We start from the raw sequence: 19,908 nt of genomic DNA, 5'->3' as shown, positions 1-19,908 counted from the left end.
TGAGGTGTGCATGTAATATTACCTTGATAACATCAAGATTGAGGAGGTTTTTCCATCTTGATTCAGACAGTGACGACAAGGTCACCAGCTGCCCTTCCAATTGCTCTGGTGAACTATAGTCAATCATTTCATCACTTGTTTCTTCATCTCCTGTGATGTCCACATCTTTCAGAGACAAATTTCATTTATAAACACATGTAAACCAAAACAAGTTGCATCAGCACTGATGTAGGATGTTAACATGAAAATATATTTGAGTTATAGAGATCATTTTAAATACTTTGTATTAAATAAAATTTAATATTTCAACAATGAAAACATTATTGGTAATCTAGAATCAGGGAAACTTGAAAAGATTAAAAAAATTGTTCAGGTACCAGTTTGACCAAATTTAATTTGAGATCAACTTTATTTTGACCTAATGCAGCTAATTTGACCGTTTTTTCTAGTTTCATGACTACTATTAAAATTTTGACAGGATGAACAAAAATAGTTGATGTTACTGCCTGTGTAATATATTAAAACAACAAAAGTGATTGGTTAGCACAGTTACATGTGTCTTTCCGAGTAGCTGTTGATAATCCAAATATATATTATGGCAGCAAACTAATTTATTATCTCTGTGTGTGGAGAAGCAGACGGGGCAACCGAAAGAAGGGAAAAGGAAACGTTTACTAGTTATGGGACTCTGCTGATAATCTTTAGACTCTATTCACCTACTGAAGTGTGTACAATATTTATAGAATTGCTCATAGACAAATATGCATACAGTTACATACATGAAGAGGAAAGATGGTCTTATGATTAATGCACTCTAAGAAGATCTGGGTTCTGTCCCTATGTCTGCCTCAGTCTCCCTGTGTGACTGAGCAAGTCATGTGTTCCAGAAGCAGGAACTAATTTTAGTGACTAACCTTAGTGTGTTACATTTTAAAACAGTAATTTCCCCAGAGATGGTAGGAAAGGAAAAAAAAAGAGTCCTTATTTTAATTATAAGCTAATTTTTCCTGTTATATGAATTTCTTGGTGGTTGAAAATACTGAGTTGTACACTGAGAAAATTAAACATCTGCTATTTGAGGTTCATTACACAACTAGGAATAAGCCTCTTTCATCCCATAATTACCTTGTGTAGGGCAAGTTCCGGGAAGCATTATTACAGAAGGCTCATAATCTGCTGGAAGTGGCCGTAAAGAGACAAGCGAATACAAGGAACAGTTAGACCTGAATAATTGAGACAGACAACATAATTAAAAGCATTATTAGAATTTTTTTCAGACAAACGTGGACAATTATTTTTAACAGTGTTTTTTAAATTTCTGATACTACTATGATATGACACATCACTGACTCTCTTTCTCAAGGTTAGATTCACTCATCTCTACAAAAACTAATCCAGAAAGTTGAAAACTTGGAAAAAGTTTTCTGTAAAATATTGGTACAAGTGAAAAATAACTTCCATGCTTTTAAACAATAATGCTCCAAAAGCACATTTCAAGAACAACAAGCCATTACTACAAATGGCATTATTTCTACTACCATGTAAATTGCAGCACATTTTAAATTTCTCGTTCCCTAGAATGTGTGTTTATTACGTTGAGTGGAGGACAAGAGCTGGGATTTCTGGCTCTGACTTACTGTGTCACTTCACTTAATCTTTGCAGTTTATCTCTAAAAAGTTAGACTTACCCACCTGAAGAGACTGTTTTTAGGCTTAATGTTTGTAAAGTGCTTTACATTTACACTGCTTGTACAAGGATTTTCCATATTATGATTAATTATTATTAGCATAATCATCAAATAGCAATTATTTCCCCCAATTTCTATGACCAGCAGAAATATGTTTGAGGGAAGCTTGTGACAAATAAAGCCTAATCTATACTTAAGATGTTTTACTGGCATAGTCATGATGATTAAAATATAATTTTTTGCTAACCTAGCTATACTGGCAAAAGCCCTAGTGTAGACACAGCTACACCTACAAAATTAAGTCCATTTGAATGGTTTAGCTTAATTCACTCCAGGACATGGTATAAGCTATAATCATCAAAAGGACCTTTTTGCCGGTATATACTGAATCTGCAATAGGAGAGTTTGCCAGTACTGTTATATTGGCAGTTTTTAAAGTGATCTAAAAACATGGAGGAAGTCTATCACCACCCCTATTTCTGCCCAGCAGTTCATATTGCTCCAAACGACCCAATCAATCCTGTCTCCCTAGTCCCTCCATCAAGTCTTGTCACTCCCAGATCTCCCATCAATTCTGCTCTCACATCTGTTCTGCCCTCTTCAGCCCCTCTCATCTGGTCCTCCTACAGCTCCTCCATTTCCACACCCTCCTCCCCCTAGGCGTGGTGGGGGACGGGTTGCATCAGGGCCCCCTCACTCCCTTCCTGGGGTGTTGCAAAGAAGGGAGAAAGGAAGGAAGGAAGGAAGAAGCAAAGGAGCCTTCCATTGGAGGGGACAGGGAAGGAGGGACTGGCACCATCCTGAGATGCTAGGCTTTCTGCTCCTCTTTCTCCTCCTGAGACTAAGTAGTACTGAGGAGAAATTTTTAAAAAGGAAAATATCAGCTGATTGTTAGGAAAGTGTCTATAACATGAGATATTTAATGGTAGAACTGTCCCCCTAAGAATTGAAGTCTTTTGAGACTTTTGAACTGGAAAAGACAAAACAATGAAGAATATACTGAAAGGAACAATTCTTAATTTGCAGTAGAAGGATAGACTTTAAGAGACCTTTTTCCATCTCCAATTTCCAGAATTCTATGCCCAAATAGGTATATTTCTGAATACTTTTAAAAATGTTTTATGTACTCACCAGAGATAAATTCCAAGATCATCTACATGTGATGAAGCTAGAAAGTCTCCAGTAGGAGACATAGAAATGCTGATAGCTGCTGAGTCTAACAAAAAACAATCTATGAGGCTATGAAAACAAACAAAACAAAAAAACAAAAACAAAAGAAAGGATTATATACAGGGCAATGAATTCATTTTCTTAACTTTATGTTATGAAACAGATGTGATTTTCACATTGCATACATACAAACTAGATTTTTTCAACTAATCCAATAAATGATGTGTATTTTAGCAGATGGATGACTAATCTTTATTACTTTAAGTCACCTCTTTTTTGAGGCAGTATAATAAAGTTTTAAGTGCCCCCTACACACAGTTTTACATATTTTGTGGAAGTCAAGAAAACATTTCTCCACAGCCAATTCCACAGATTTACTACTAAATTGGTTTTTAGGGGCAAGAAAGTACATTTTCAGTTAGATCTATATAGACACACTATGTTTTTGGGCTCTCATCTTGGTTTTCACTTCCCCACGCTCCCACCAATGGACTGCCACTGATTGCTAGCTTGTGCCACCTTACACGGCATAAAACCTCAACTACAACTGTTATTTTGACAATAATGAAGAGGAAAATAGAAATAAACTAAATAGGCAATATCAGTTTAATTTAATAGCACATCAGCCTATAATAAACTCATATACAGTTTTAGTTGGTCACACCAGCACGTGTCTCCCAAGACTAATATTTTTGATCCTACATAAGTTACACATCATCAGGCCCTAACAGTGTATACACCACTTTCCAGAACTTCTCCTGAAATTCAAAATCTGCACAGTATGGCAAGAAACTCTCTGCTAAGCAAGGAATTTGAAGTTATTATTTTAATGAGCATTTCTTCATATGCAAAGTCACTTTGAAATAAAAAACTCTTTATATGGTGTAGGAGAGAGAGTGCTTAGTAAATGAATCAGTGTAGTAGTGAACAAATCCATTTACTGTAGGATTCCTGGCTCTTTTACTGCAGTAATTGGAAGATGTGAAGTGAATGAAACGGGTCTGCAGGAAGAGAAAGGATGATTTTGGTTAAGGCTTAATGACACTTGGAGAAAAAGGTTCCTTCCCTGGCTCTGCAACACATGTCCTCTATGATGCTATGCAAGTCATTTAAACCGAAGTTTTTACAGGTGGCCACTGTGTTTCTCCATTTTCTAAATGCCCAACTTGAGTCACCTACGGTCAGATTTTAAGAAGTGTGGGTGGTCACACTTGGAGCAAGATATCAGTGGGAACTACAGATGCTCAGGATCGTGGGGGAGAAGGGGGGAAAAGAGAGATGAAGGTGGGAGAGATTCCAGAGGACTGGCAGAATGCAAATATAGTGCCAATGTATAAAAAGGGCAGTAAGGGCAATCCGAGGAATTACAAAACCAGTCATCTTAACTTCAGTATCGAGAAAGATAGTGCAGCAAATAATCAAGCAGTCAATTTGTAGACACCTAGAAGATGCTATGGTGACAAGTAGACAGTCAATATGGATTTGTCAGGAACAAATCATGTCAAACCATTCCTTTAACAGGGTAACAAGGCTTGTGGATCTGGGAGAAGCAGTAGATGTGATATATCTTGAGGGATTGTGGGTGTGAGATTTAATTAAGTCGTGGTAGTAGAGTTGTTTAGCAAGGAAGATGGCAGAACTGAAAGAGGAGAGAAATCTGTAATGGAGGAAGTCAGCCAGGTCATGGGATTTCCAACAGAGCTGCTCAGCAGCACAAGAGCAGAAGCATGGCAGTGAATGTGGGCGGTGAGCAAAAGAAGCCCTGCAGATGCCTGTATAAAACCACTGTCTCTTACCAGGAGAGAATCCATAAGCACTCAAAAAGGAAATGTAAGTATGATGAGTTAGGCTGAGAGGGGCAGAAGGATGTGTTAGTGCATACTGAGATCACCAGGAAAAAGTTCAATGCTAGAAAGAGTTAAAAAGATAACCCAGATTATGAGTACAGGGCATGTAAATTAACGTTAGTTTGTCTGTCCAAGCTACACTGAGTACGAAGACAAATTTGCATACAGTTACAACAATTAAATTACATACAATCAAGCACAGATGGGATCATCTATTTCTGTGAAATTTAAGGAGACCATTTAAACATCATTCAGATTTCAGCAGTATTTATACACAACGTGCTCAATGAGTGGATAGCAGAGTGCACACTAAAAACGGATGCATCATAACTTGTAAAAGATGTTGTTTGACTCAAAAACATCAATGATTTTTCTTAAATAAAGCTTCAAAATTAGCAGTTGTTTTTGTATGTGTACAATAGCTCATATTCCTAACCATACTAAGGGAAAGCAAGACCTGCAGCTGAATTTTTAATGAGCATCATTGCTCTATTTCAGTATTTCTTTCTGCCTGTGTAAGAGCAAAACCATCTCTCTAAACTCCAAGCAAGATAAATTACCCTAATTTTTTTCCAGACAGAATGTCATGTCATTTCAATTCTGTATCAACAAGAATTTTGCTAGAGTTACTTTGTTGTCTTTCTATCTCCATTATAAAATATAATAGCATCTATGTACCACAGTGACAGATGCAAATGTTAAACAAGCTAAACACTCAAGGCAAATGTAGTGACTGTCTTAGATTGCCTTTAAACTTTATCATATGCTTTTCCAAGCCATTTCATAAGAAATGAAATCAACATTAAGAATCTGTAATAGTTTTGAGGAGAGAAGTTCTAAATTTAATTCATCCATTAATCTTTTGGTCTCTAACTTGAGGCATGACTTTCAACAATCTATTGACCAATCTTTCTGTGATACAACTCGCATCATGTACTTTAAATGAAAGTAAATAATTTTCAGTTTTAATACTGTCATAGCAACAAAACAATGCAAATCTTCAGCTGGTTCCCAATTGCTCACAGGCTTCTCTAAGTTACACTAAAAGGTATGTCTACACAGCAAAGAAAATCCTGTGGCTGGCCGACTTGGGCTCAAGGGGCTTGGGACATGGGGCTGTTTCACTGCTGTGTACACTTCGTACTCAGGTTGCAGCCTGCACTCTAGGACCCTGCAGGGTGACAGCGTTCCAGAACTTGGACTGCAGCCCAAGCCCAGAAGTCTACCCAGCAATGAAACAGCTCTGTAGTCTGAGCCCTGTGAGCCTGAGTCAGGCCAGCCATGGGTTTTTCTTTGCTGTGTAGACATGCCCTAAGGTATCAGCCCAGATCAGGAAAGCACGAAGGGGATCTAAAGTCCCCTTTGTGTACATCTTTCCCACCTCCTGAATTATACTGTGTACTTCTCAGCCAAAACTGAACATCCAGAGCAGAATATTCATTTTTGAGCAGAGCAGAAATTTTCAGGAAGTTTATAAGCAAGTAGAAATGGAAAACTAAAGTTGACTTGCAATCTTAACATAGCGTTTGATACTACAGACATAACAGACAGTCATTTTATGCTTTTGAATTTACAAAGTGTTTTGCATTGACATGAAGCAACCTTATGTTCTGCTTTCCTGAATGGTATGTGGTTTTATCATCAAAGTAAAATTGACCTTCTAAACTTTTCAATTGTGCATGTGCTTGAAAGTAAAAATAACCAAGAAGCCCTATTGTTCACAATTTCAATGTCAGGCTTCAAACACTGCCTATACTATAATTATGTAATTTTCTACTATAAATTCCCATTTACAAGAGCTTCATAAAATGGCTATAAAAAAATTACTAATACCAGACAAAACAAGTCAGTTTCAAATACTAATATTCAACAAATATCAACTTTTTAAATTAGTATACGTTTATGGGACATTGTCAATGCATCAAATCTTTTTTGTGGTTTAATGCATGGAATTCATATGCAAGTAAGAGCTCTCTGCTACAGTACTTAAATTGACTTACCATCCAGATGGGAGGTCCCAAGTCTTAATAGTGCAATCCATTGATGCAGTTATTAGCCAACGGGCATCGGGACTGAAAGTCTGTAATAATAAATCTAAATGAGTATTTTAGAGCACACACATCCTCCTTTAGTTCATAAGAGAAGATTGCATTGACAATTTCATCCCAGTCCTAGGCAAACATTTGTCCACACAAGAAAACTGATAGGTCTCCTGTGATCAGAGACTAAGGCCTGGTCTACACTAGGGGGGGAGGGTGTCGAACTAAGGTACGCAAGTTCAGCTACGCGAGTACCCTGCCAAACCCAGCGTCATCCCTAGTTTGGGAGACAATCGCATAATGCGAAGTGAATGTGTGAACTGAGGCCCAAGGGGCCGCCCTACAAATGTCTTGGATAGGGACATGGGCTACGTAGGCAGCTGATGAGGCCTGAGCCCTCGTTGAGTGTACTGGTGGTGGGGGAACCCCTGCCAGATCATAGCACATGCATATACATTAGGTAATCCAGCGGGAAAGACGTTGGGTGGAGATAGGTTGCCCCTTCACCTGCTCAGCTGAGGCAACAAAAAGCTGTGAGGATTTCCGGTACGGTTTGGTCCGATCCAGGTAAAAGGCCAGCACTCTACGTACATCGAGCGTGTGGAGGCGGCGTTCCTCATTGGAGGAATGGGGCTTAGGACAGAGCACAGGGAGAAACATGCTCTGATTCATATGGAAGGCAGAGACCACCTTCGGGAGGAATGCCGGGTGTGGGCGAAGCTGGACTTTATCCCTGTGGAAGACTGTATGGGGGGATTCCGAGGTCAAGGCCCTGAGTTCCGAGACACAGTGGGCTGACGTGATTGCCACAAAAAAAGCTACCTTCCATGAGATGTGAGACCGGGAACACGTGGCCAGGGGTTCAAAGGGAGGACCCGTGAGTCGGGACAAAACCAGGTTCAGGTCTCATTGCAGCATAGGGAGTCTTGCATACGGGAATGAGCGGTCAAGGCCCCTAAGGAAACAGGAGGTCAAAGAGTGGGAGAAGCCCTTGCACCTGCAGGTGGAAGGCCGATATAGCCACCAGGTGTACCCTGACAGAGGCGGGTGCCAGTCCTTGGGTCCTAAGGGACAGGAGGTAGTCCAGGATAAGCTGGAGAGGCGTGGAGGAAGGGGAGACTCCCCACTCACTCACCCACTTGGAGAACCTGGACCACGTGTGGCGTGTGGACGGTTTCCTACGTTCTAGCAGGACCTGCCTTACCTGCTCCGAACATCTGCCTTCCCCCTTGTCTAGCCATGGAGCAACCACACGGTCAGGTGGAGCATGGCTAGCTTGGGATAGAGGAGGCAGCCCCTATCCTAGGAGAGTAGGTCCAGGTGAAGCGGCAGCGTCTGGGGGCGGGGGGAGAGGAGCTGTGTCTGGCACGGGTTGCAAAGAAGTCGATCTGGGGAACTCCCCACTCTCTGAGGTCGCTCACAGGCCTTTCCAAGTGGAGCAACCACTCGTACGGGGGGAGAAAACCCTGCTGGGGTGATCCGCTGAGGCCCCCTTTGGCCTTCAGGATCAGGAAGTACTGGGGGTATAACCCCTTGCCCTGGAATTCTACTGGTACTCTTTCCACCGTCCCCAGGTGCAATAGACGGTCCACCTCCTGCCCTAGGAGGTGGGTATGCTCCAGGTCCCTGAGGCCTATAGGGGAGGGCAGGTGGTTTGGAGGGGCTGAGGTGAACTGCAACCTGTAGCCCTGGAAAATGGTGCTGAGGACCCACTGGTCCAATGCGATACGGGACCACGCCATGCGGAAGGCAAACAGTTGCGGAACACAAACTTTATTAACTGGGGAAGGGGGTCTCCCTGGCAACTGGCCCGGTGCCTCCCTGCAAATAGTCAAAACCGCCTCTTTCCCTGCCTCTTGCTCTTAGAGGGCCCAGGCTGCGGGGCGGAGCAGCACTACAGCTGAGACTGGCGTTTTTGGTCTCTCAGTCTCTTATATGGGGGCTCGTATCTGCTCCTCACAGGTTAAGCCGCCGGTTGTGGTTTGGCCTTGTCCTTAGCTGGAGGGACACAGAGGCCCAACGTCTGCAGGGTGGTGTGAGAATCCTTCATCCCATGCAGCCTGACATCCATCTGGTCCATGAAGAGCACCTTCCCATCAAACGGGAGGTCCTGCATAAGGGACTGGACCTCCGTCGACAGTCCAGACAGGAGGAGCCACGACGCCCTGCGCACGGAGATTGCTGAAGCCATCGGGCAGGCTGCAGTGTCTGCTGCGTCCGACGCTGCTTGCAGGGCCGCTTTTGCCGCTGCAGCCCCCTCTTCTACTAGCGCCTTAAAGTCCTTCCTGTCCCGGTCTGGGTGGAGAGGCTCAAAGTTAGACAGGGACTCCCATAGGTTAAAGTCATATCTGCTCATTAAGGCCTGGTGGTTGGCTACCCTGAGCTGGAAACTTGCCGAGGAATAAATCTTTCTACCAAAGGAGTCCATCGTCTGGCGTCCTTACTCTTGGGGGTAGGTGCAGGTTAGCCCTGACACTCTGTGGTTTACCGACTCTACCACAAGCGAGTTAGGTGCCGGGTCGGAATAGAGGTACTCATGGTCCTTAGCGGGCACAAAGTACTTCCTTTCAGCTTTCTTGGAGACTGGGGCCAAGGCGGCAGGAGTTTGCCACAGAGTGTTGGAAAAGTTGGCTACACCCTGGTGCAGGGGCAGAGCCATGTGGCCCAGTGTCGAGGGGGACAACACGTTAAAGAGAGAATTGGAGGGGCCCTCCATTTCCTCAGCCTGCAGCTGAAGGCTGGATGCCACTCGCTTTAGCAGGTCTTGGTGTGCCTTAAAATCCTCCTGAGGGATTGGTGGTGGAGGCACTGTTATGGTGTCGTCCAGTGCCAGGGAAAGAGCTGGTACGGAGCCGTGGGCCTCGGTCGGTACCGGGGGGGGGGGGGGGGGGTCGAGCCTCAGATCAGAGTCCAGGCGTGGGTCCGCCGACTTGCGGCCCGCCGATCTGTCTCCTATGTGGCCTGACGAGGCTGATGGAGCCTGAGATGCACCGGCGACTGAGCGGGTCCCCATCTGGGCAGGCATTGGTGGCCACGGTGCCCATTGGCACCACTGTCCCTGCCACGGGACCCCTTGCCACTGATCCGGCTGAGGGCCCGGTGGCAATAGTTGCCCCAGCTGAGCCGCGCAAGCCGAGGATGGGCAGCTGGGTGCCGAGGCCAAGGTCACCGATGAATGCACAGTCTCACGGGAATGGTATGAGTGGCGGTGCCTGCAATGCCGCCTCCCTTGGGACCTGGACCTCGAAGTCAAGGACCGGTACCTGCCCAAAGAGCTGCTTTGGTACTCATGATGGCATCGCGAGAGGAATCTTGAGAGCAATGTCTAGTTCAGCAGGGACTGGAACAGGAACGACGTCTATCTTGTCAAGACCGGCTGCGGTAGTTCCGTCGCGAAGGAAAATGTTCCTGGTGCCTCTCTCGATGCTGATGCTCGCTGGCAGGCAACATAGAGGGTCCCCGAGACTCCTGTCCAGGTGGTGATGGGGACGGTCTGGTCAGCGTCGAGGGAGGGCGTGAGCTGCCGGACAACCGGTCGCTGCGCGCCGAACGGTGTGAGGAGCGGTCCTCGGAGCAGGAACTATGACCTGCAAGAGAGGTTTGATGGATCCCCAATGGGGGTTTGCCCCGGGACCAGGGACCTGTCACTGATTGCATGCCTGGAACCAGGAGACTCAATGTCTTTCGCGGCCTGCATCGCCTCCGTCATCGACAGCATCCGTACTGGTGGAGATGTGTGCGCGGACGGTGCCCGGCTGCTCCGCTCAACATGAGTCGGAGGCCTTGAGTCCGGAGGGGATCGTGGGCTGCCCGGCGCGGGAGCAGCCTCCCCTCTTTCTTTGTCTCGGCAGCGCTGCAAGGTAGGGCCCTTTTCCTGCTTCTTGGAGGGAGAACGGTGCCGGCTAGTAGAGGGTGCCTCGCTAAGTATCGATGAAGCGGCGGCAGGAGCCGAGTCCACCCGGTGCACTGGAGTTGGAACCAACGTCGATTACATGAGGAGAGCACAGAGTCTAATGTCTCTCTCCTTCTTGGTCCACGGCTTGAATGACCTGCGGATCTTACAGCGTTCGCTGATGTGAGTCTCACCCAAACAGTAGAGACTCTCAGCATGCGGGTCACTCCTAGGCAGAGAACGGCAACAGAAGTTGCACGACTTGAAGTCTGGGGCACAGGGCATGCCCTGAGCCCACTCTAACAACTGAAGTAACAATTCCACGAATGGTACCACTAAGGACAAGTAGAAAGGCTTCAGCAGAGCTGGAGCACAAAGTTCCAACTACCTTCACTGGCGGCAAGAAGGAACTGAGGATGGGGGGAGCACACGGTCCCCCTTATACCGTGGTATAGAGGTGCCACTCTAGGGGTCGCAGCGGGGCTCCCCCACTACGGGTACTGCTAAGAGAAAAACTTCCGGCACCAGTGTACGTGGCGAGCACGCACACCTACTGTGGAATACACATGAGCAATCACTCGAAGGATAGCTTCCCAGTGGCTGCCCTCAATAACACTAGTGTGGCCTCAAATATCTGTTATGTTACTTCTAACTTTTCATTTGTTTAAGAACAAAAAATAAGGTTTCAGACACATTCATTTTTTAAACTATCTGTCCTTTGGTAATAAAATTACAATAAAACTCCAAGTCTGTACTGGTGAGCTAAAATTTCTATAGTTACTATTTGAACATTAAAATGCTCAAATCAGCAAACTACATTAATTCTTAAGAAGACATATACACATGTATGGTTGCAGTTTCCAAAGGGGTACCCTAAATTTTTTGGCTTCTGCAGCTGAACACAACAAGAAGAGATCCAACTTAAACACACATTTGTTTTTCATTATCTGTTATATACAGACAACAAATCTATCACCCTCAAATTGAATTAATTTTTGTTGCAGATCATGAGCACACAAATATGTACAGTATATACATTCACCATGTCATTAATCTGGCTGTGGTGTCCTGAGAACTTCCTGACGATCCTTCTTGTTTCTATATCCAAAACGCTAATGCCAAAGTCATCTGAGGCAATTCCCAGAATACCACTGGAAAAAATTAGTAGTATATATTGGCAGTTAATATTCAGAGATAAAACAGACAAGCATATCCTAATATTACCCGACAAAATTTTATGTTCTACTGAAATTTCCTAAGCAAGACAAGTTTCCAGGCCTTCTGCAATATAAAAAGCTCCTTGAAGGACTAATAGTCATTTCTAGCTTAAAATGTTAGGAAATGAAAGACATTTTTGTCGTGGTCTTTTATTAGAGGCTTGGACATTAAGATTACAACAAAACAATCAAAGCTGTAATTGAAACAGTTTTAGATTCTCACCTGTCTCTGTGAAGCAGCATTGCACTTGGAGAAGAAGAGAGATTTGCAGAGTAAACTAGGTCCATGGTCTTGAACTTCCAGAATTTAATTAATCCTTCACTTCCAGCTGTGATTGTCAACTGGTTTAATCCATCCACTGCTACCCCTCTAATGGCACCTTCATGTGCTTTAATCCAAAAGAAAAAAAAATTACATTTCAGGGCTTTACACCTATCTTAGGTACCTACATAGTGCCAATTACTGGGGCATCTAGGTCCCTTCAGATGGAAAGGCAGATTTAAACAAGAGGAAGGTATTGGACAAACAATAGTAAAGCCCCCTGATACTATTACTTGAATATTCTAAGTTTATATACTTAATCAGTGTTTTCCATCTGTGCACAGGCCAATTCTGTTTAATTGATTAAGGTACAGATAACTAAGCATTAGTGTGACAGTGAGATATACAAAAAATATATATATGCTAAGGACAAGATTAAGATGGCAATTAAAAAGGTTTTAACTGAACAATTTTTTCACATTGACACAAAGCAGAATATTAGCCTTCATTATTTGCTTGAAAATCCTGATTCTGAATTTGCAATTTTGGGTTTCTGAATTGCTTTCAATTACTTTACCTTCCTATTCTGCCACTAATAGGACACTGAAATTTTGAGACACTGAATTACATATATTCCTGATGTAGGTTTTCCTGTTCTGAAAATTGGTAAATCCATGTGTAAGTACAGAATATATGGCAATAAATCAGCAACAAACAATATAAACAGGAAGGCACTAAGACTTCATTAACTTTTAGAGAGGAAAGGCCTTAAAAGGCTGGCAGCTTTTCTATCCCCAACCTAGAACTTCAAGTATTATCAAAAACATTTTAACTGTCTTACTCCACTTTTGGGGGACAGAGAAACCACTGGTTAGCTCATTCCCCAGCCTCCACTAACATCTTAGTTAAAACCCAGATGCCAAAGTTGAGGGCCCCAAATCTAACCTAAAAGTAACTTGCTCCCACCACCACATCTCATTTAAACATGTCTGTTCTGTATTTGGATCAGAAATCAGTTGTCTGAAACAAAGGTGAAACACAGCTAAAGTCACAACTTTTCAAGAAAGCAATTCAACAGCAAACCCAAAGAACTGGGCTGGGTTACAATTTGCATGCACGCATGCTATCCCTACATTCTTTGGAGCAGGGAGCATACTGACATGTACAAGAATTTGGTGGTCTGCTACAGAAGTAGAACAGAGCAGGTCATGAGGGATATGATGTGCATGGCCATAAGCTTAATCAAAGCCAGCATTTTATACCCAACACCCTTGAAAACCAACAAGTTTATGATACTTAAAATTAAATAGATGCCAAGTCCACAACTATCCACAGTAGCGGGAGTGCCGCTGTCCTTCACCCAGAGAGAATAAATGACAACTGTAGAGTAATCACAGCCACCTGTTGCTTCAGTAGCAAGATTCCTGCATTCCACCCAGAAACTACAATAAAAGTCTTTCGATTTGCAGCTATTCTTAGGGTGTAATTAAAAAAAAAAAGTTTACCTTTTTCTTTTCCATAATGTCCTCGGTGAATGCCAGACTGCATGTTGTATACATCTACATGTCCTGTTGAAAGCCCAATTACAGCAAAGTTTCCACATGTAGTAATGTCAACTACCTTTGAAGGGAGGGGGGGAAAAATGAGAAAGGAACGTAAAACACATAGCACATTGGCAAAGAAAAAAATATGTTTAATTGTAGATGTGCTTGTCTATCTATAGCAGTTATAAAGCATCTCATATTGAGAAAGGAAAATCTTCAAAATCTCTGTATTACAATTCTCTTGTGGTTTTAACATTAACAACATAAATGATGGTTACCTTCTCCCACACAGAAAGGAAAGCTATATTTGCTTTCTTCAGAGAAGTTATGATACAAATAAGCATATGGCAGAAAGAGTAAGCAATGAAGATGAGAGTACACAAACAAACAAGTTAGTGACATTCTCATAGCCACCTAATTGTAAACAACATTTATCATAAGTCACATGCATCTTAATGACGGATATGATATGATCAGTGTAACCTAAGAAAACAAATCTATATAATTAGCCCTTCATTGCACAAAAGGACATGTGAGGGAAGTTAACTTCAAAGTCTGATGCCACCGTACTTTGGTGCTAGGAATGGATTAACAGTATCTGAAAACAATCAACTATGATGCATGCAGAAAAGAGATGAGAGTTTACATTTTAGATCTTTCAACCCAGAACTTAAGAAGGGTCTGGATATACGTGTGTGAACAGAAACAAATTCAAGACCCACAATCCAGTCTAATAGTTCTACTCACTGTACCACCAAATTCCGTATAGTTAGCTAGTTATTTTCCTATAATGGGATAACTCGTAAACTTCCTGATGTACCACGAATTACCCCCTTCAATATATACAAAGAATTCTCTTGTCTAAATTATCCATGTATAAAGAAGCCTAATATAGCTGCTTAGCAATATATTTACTTATTCAGTTGGAAAAGATTTCACACTCATTTGTACTAAGCACTCTGTATTTTGGTTGCTATTCTTGCTGAAAGAACTATTATATGCATTTACCTCAAACTACCATCAATTCCTGTTACCAAATGGAAAAGAACTAACTGCGGACAGAGATCAGTGATATTGCGTAAGAGAAAACAAAACAGAAAATAAAAAAGGTATTCTGAACTAAGTTTAGGGAAGTCATTATAGAAGGAGTAGCAGCAATCCCTATGTTTAGGTTGCCTTTTCTTTGAGACGCCCTCACACTTCCATAGTTTGCAGCAACCTTTGAAATTCGGCAGGGAGAATGCCCTTAACTAGAGAAGTGCCTTTTCTTTGTCCCATGAAATTCCACTCAGATGTAGCCATGACATAAATTGTTTTAAGAAAGAATCACCCATTTTCCTTCTCTCACTTGAGTTCCTCAGGAAATTATTGTTTTGGCAGGAAGCAACATTCAACGTGCAGTTTCTAAGGCTGGTTTATACTTCTACCCAAACAGCAGCTACACTCCCCGACACCCACCCATACTGGAATATCTGGGATCTGCCAACAGGAGTAAGGAGGGGGGCCCCACTTCTACTCCCCAACCACACTTTTCTGTGGACCAGGCATACAACACTAGCCTCACTTTCCCTCCTCTGGGGGACCACATGGGGCAGAAGCTTCCCCAACTCCTATGGGCTCAGACTAGAGAGCACTGAAAAGTGCTCCGTCCAACCAGACTTAGTACATGTACTTATTCAGTGCACAGGTTGGCTATCAAGGAGGCAGAATTAAGGTTACATACTCAATCCTAAATCTGGCATTTCCCAACTTTTGAGTGATAGACTTTGCGCTCTTAACATTCCCTTAATGCACCTTTTTTGCATGCAACTTAGAAATATACAGTAACTCCTCACTTAAAGTCATCCCGGTTAATGTTGTTTCATTGTTATGTTGCCAATCAATTAGGGAACATGCTCATTTAAAGTTGTACGATGCTCCCTTCTAACGTCATTTGGCAGCCGCCTGCTTTGTCCACTGCTTGCAGGAAGAGCAGCCCGTTGCAGCTAGCTGGGGGCGGGGGGGGGGGGGCGCTTGGAGCCAGGGTGCACTGGCAGCCCCCTTATCAGCTCCCCACTTCCCTAAGTTCCCTGTGCTGCAGCAGCCCAGCAGGCTAGCAATCAGCAGTTCAGCTGTCCCTGTCCCCCACTGCTATCTGCTGCTCCTGCCCTCTGCCTTGGAGCTGCTCCCAGAGACTCCTGCTTGCTGTGCAGGGGGGAAGGGGGAAGAAGCTAATGTTAGGGTGTCCCCTTCCCCCTTGCTCCTGCACCCCACTTACCCCTTCTCCATTTTGAGCAGGGAGGACACATGGACGGAGAGTGAGAGAGCTTGGGGCAGCATCTGTTGTCTCAACTTCCTGATCCACTTAAAAAGACAATGCACTTAAGAGTGGGTCAGCTTACTTAAAGGGCAGTGAGCATCTCTCTCTCCCACATACTGTCTGCTATGCTGTCTCCCCACCCTCATGTTCGTGCTGCCTTGTGTGAGAGGCTACATTAACAACATGTTAACCCTTGAGGGCTCAGCCCAGTGCTAGTTCATCATTTAGCAGCAAGGCATTCCCTGGGAAATATCCCTCCCTCTTTTACCCTCTCACTTCACCACCTCAACCAAGCTTCACAATCATCATAGCTGTGAACAGTATTAAATTGTTTAAAACGTATACTGTGTGTATATCTATATAATATATAGTTTTTGTCTGGTGAAAATTTTTTCCCTGGAACCTAACCCCCCCATTTGCATTAATTCTTATGGGGAAATTGGATTCGCTTAACATCGTTTCGCTTAAAGTCACATTTTTCAGGAACAACTATGTTAAGCGAGGAGTTACTGTACCTATCATTTTCAAAAGGTGTTAATCTTGAGAAAATATTGCTTAAAAACACCCTTACAAAACTGTCATGACAATTTATCAGCCCAGGCACAAAATCTTTTCTCCCACCATAAACAAAGATGAAAGTGAGAGGAACAAAGGTACACCCTGACTATTTAAATGTCTATGGAGTAGCTACAAATCTTCAAATAATTGGAGCTCATAAAACTAAAAATTTGTTTTCTTCCCCCATGTATTTCTGATTCAGGAGACAATTTTAGATAACTTGGAGTTTCAAGATAAATAAGACTGAAATAGTCAGCATTTACTTTATTATTTTATTCACTTATAAAAAAATATTAACCCTAATGTAGTTGATAAGTAGAATTTTGCAAGGCTTATTTAGATCTTTACCAAATGCTTCTAGGTTTTAAGTATTCAGTTTCTGTGCAACTGGATAACAAATTAGCAGCCATGACATAATATTTAAGAAATAAGATTACCCCAAAACCAAACTTACTGTCGCATATACATCAAGAGGCTTGTTTTTGCTGAATGCTTTTGGTTTCAGTTTATGGGCTCCCATGGTAGTTTTCTGATAGTTCCAGGTTGTACAAGTTATATAACCTTGATGGCAAGCAATGATCCCATCCCAGTCATTCTGACGTGCTATCTCTGTAACACAATCCAAATTGTTACTCTAGAAACTGACATTCTGAAGTAAGGGTGATTCTTGCATCACAATTTATAAAATTAGTTCAAAAAGCCATTATGTAACAAAGCCATTGCAATTTTATATTTTCATTAACTAGTCAAAAGGCTACAGTTCAAAAAAAAAAAACCCACTAGAGTAAACATTGCCTAAAATTTTTTGGAGATTTTAATAAACCACATAAGGAAGCTACAGTCTCACCACTAGGATATAAGTTGCCACAACCTAAATTTGTGAACATTCTGTACACCAGGGTGGATAACTTTTTAAAATGTATCAAAACATATTTTGCATTTAAAACAGATTTATTAAACAAAAGGAAGTATCAGTTGTATTTAAATAACTGAACTGATTGTATCTGATCACTACATCCTTCAAGATTTTAGAACTAGAAGATTTCAACCTCTCACAGCAAGTTTTTATTCAGATCTTTGAAGAGAAAAAACAAACAAACAAAACAATCCAAGCTTTCCTGCTTTTTGAACTCTCAACTGGTTTCTTAAACTTTGAATGAACCATTGAACTGAACTAGCTGAATAAACCGAAATGAAGAAAATATTCTCCTTTCACCTTCAGACAACGTTACAGCTGTCAAAAACTGGTTAGCACTTGAACAAACTCTGGTTCCAGACACTTAGCAAGTGACTTCCACCAGTTCAGTAGTTTCAATTTCTTTAAAACTTAGCAGCAAACATGTACTGCTTTATATTGTTTTTTGTATTTCAATCTAAATTAATAGATAAGTTAGGTCTTAATATAGGCTGTCAATTTCAATTTAATTTTAAATGGGTCTTTTTTTTAAACAAACCTATATTTAATTTAAATAAAAAACTGAATTTTAATTTTTTAAATAGATTTTTATCCACATTGCTGTACCCTTTTACTAGGCTTAACTGAACAGTAAGTCTGCACAACTTTGGACACAGAAATAAAAGAAAAGCCAAGTGAAATTCATACTTCTGAAAACTACTAGTTAAAAGCCCCGGAGATTGAAATCTACTGCAGCGCACTCTCCAGTAGACTCCGGTACTCAAGGGAACAAGAGGACTAACGTAAGTTGACCCAGCGTGGTGTAGACACCGCAGTAAGTCAACCTAAGCTACATCGACTCCAGCTACGTTATTCACCCTATGTCTACACTACTGCGGTAAGTCGACCTAAGTTACACTACTCCAGCTACAGTACCGACTTACCATGGTAGTGCAGACATAGCCTTAGACTACCAAAGGACCCAATTAATGCCAACTGTTGTGGTCATTTGTGCGTCATGGATACTTGTTCACCAGGAAATGGAACAAGACTACCACCTTATTTCCATGTAAGCTGAGACAGATAGTAACTTTCTGTCCCTACCTAACTGGACTGGACATGAACAGGAAAACTGGAGGTACAAAATTTCTGTAATACATCCCCCCAAAATGTTTAGTACAATAGTGGTTTGCACTTTTTAATTTAACCAGCAATATTAAAAAAAATAAAATAAAAAAACCACTCTCCCAAAGAGCTTATAGCAGTTATCCAATACATACATGTTGGGCATAGTATACACCACATTAATAGGTATTATGTGCATGCTATTAATATAATATGTACTGGTGTTAGGAAGTTATGTTAGCTGAATGTATTATGCTCTTCCCACAATTCTGTTGACCCATGTCAAGCACCCCACAACACTTTGCAAAGCTGAAGTCAGCTTTGGCATTAGAAAAATAGGAAATCTGTCAAAGCAAACATGCATAAATACTTTGTACCAAGTTCAGTTAGGAAGCAGGTACAGCAGTGAGGATAAAAATATATTTAAATAAAATTGGAATTTTAATTTTTTAAATTAAATAAAAGTTATTTTTTTAAAAATAGATCTATTTAAAATTTAAATTGACAACCTATATTAAGGCCTAAACTTAACACTCGGAATTATAGAATCATAGACTTTAAGGTCAGAAGGGACCATTATGATCATCTAGTCTAACCTCCTGCACAATGCAGGCCACAGAATCTCACCCACCCACTCCGGTATCAAACCTGTGTCTGAGCCACTGAAGTCCTCAAATCATGGTTTAAAGACTTCAAGGTGCAGAGAATCTTCCAGCAAGTGACCCGTGCCCCACGCTGCAGAGGAAGGCGAAAAACCCCAGGGCTTCTGCCAATCTGCCCTGGAGGAAAATTCCTTCCCGACCGCAAATATGGTGATCAGTTAAACCCTGAGCATGTGGGCAAGACTCACCAGCCAGACACCCAGAAAAGAATTCTCTGTAGTAACTCAGATCCCACCCCATCTAACATCCCCTCACAAGCCATTGTGCATATTTACTGCTAGTAGTCAAAGATGAATTAATTGCCAAAATTAGGCTATTCCATCATACCATCCCCTCCATAAACTTATCAAGCTTAGTCTTGAATCCAGATATATGTCTTTTGCCCCCACTACTCCCCTTGGAAGGCTGTTCCACAATTTCACTCCTCTAATAGTTAGAGAATCTGTGGGCATGAACAAATTTGTTGGGTTTTCTTAAGTCTAGGATGGGGTCTCCACCCCCTATTTTTCTTTTGAGTCAGAAAGTAATGGGAATAAAATCCCTTTCCTCTGTGTTGTATTGGGACTAGTTCCACCGCACCGATTTGCAGAAGGTGATGCACCTCTTGTCTCAATAGATGCTTGCAAGGAGGGTCCCTGAAGAGGGACGGGGAAGGGGGTGGGTAGCTAGGATAAATGTAAAAGGGATGGAATAGCCCATTAAAATTAGTT

At 42.2% G+C, this 19,908-nt stretch overlaps 1 protein-coding gene across 3 annotated transcripts in view; it reads right to left on the bottom strand.

The window, feature by feature from the left end:
* WDR36 (WD repeat domain 36) overlaps positions 1–19,908 on the bottom strand; it is a 67,192-nt gene that overhangs the window by 8,317 nt on the left and 38,967 nt on the right. For all 3 annotated transcript variants that reach the window (XM_039545393.1, XM_039545394.1, XM_039545395.1), the window contains 8 exons: positions 16,971–17,125; positions 13,621–13,735; positions 12,077–12,242; positions 11,679–11,787; positions 6,706–6,785; positions 2,820–2,927; positions 1,126–1,223; positions 23–165 (listed from right to left, as the gene is read on the bottom strand). In XM_039545393.1, the coding sequence (XP_039401327.1) occupies positions 23–165; positions 1,126–1,223; positions 2,820–2,927; positions 6,706–6,785; positions 11,679–11,787; positions 12,077–12,242; positions 13,621–13,735; positions 16,971–17,125 (974 nt within the window). The remainder of the gene's footprint in view (positions 1–22; positions 166–1,125; positions 1,224–2,819; positions 2,928–6,705; positions 6,786–11,678; positions 11,788–12,076; positions 12,243–13,620; positions 13,736–16,970; positions 17,126–19,908) is intronic.

The sequence above is a fragment of the Mauremys reevesii genome, linkage group 6 (genome assembly GCF_016161935.1).
Source record: "Mauremys reevesii isolate NIE-2019 linkage group 6, ASM1616193v1, whole genome shotgun sequence".
Taxonomy (NCBI): Eukaryota; Metazoa; Chordata; order Testudines; family Geoemydidae; genus Mauremys; species Mauremys reevesii.
Note: the sequence above shows the minus strand (reverse complement) of the source record. Positions and strands in the feature narration are given on the sequence as shown.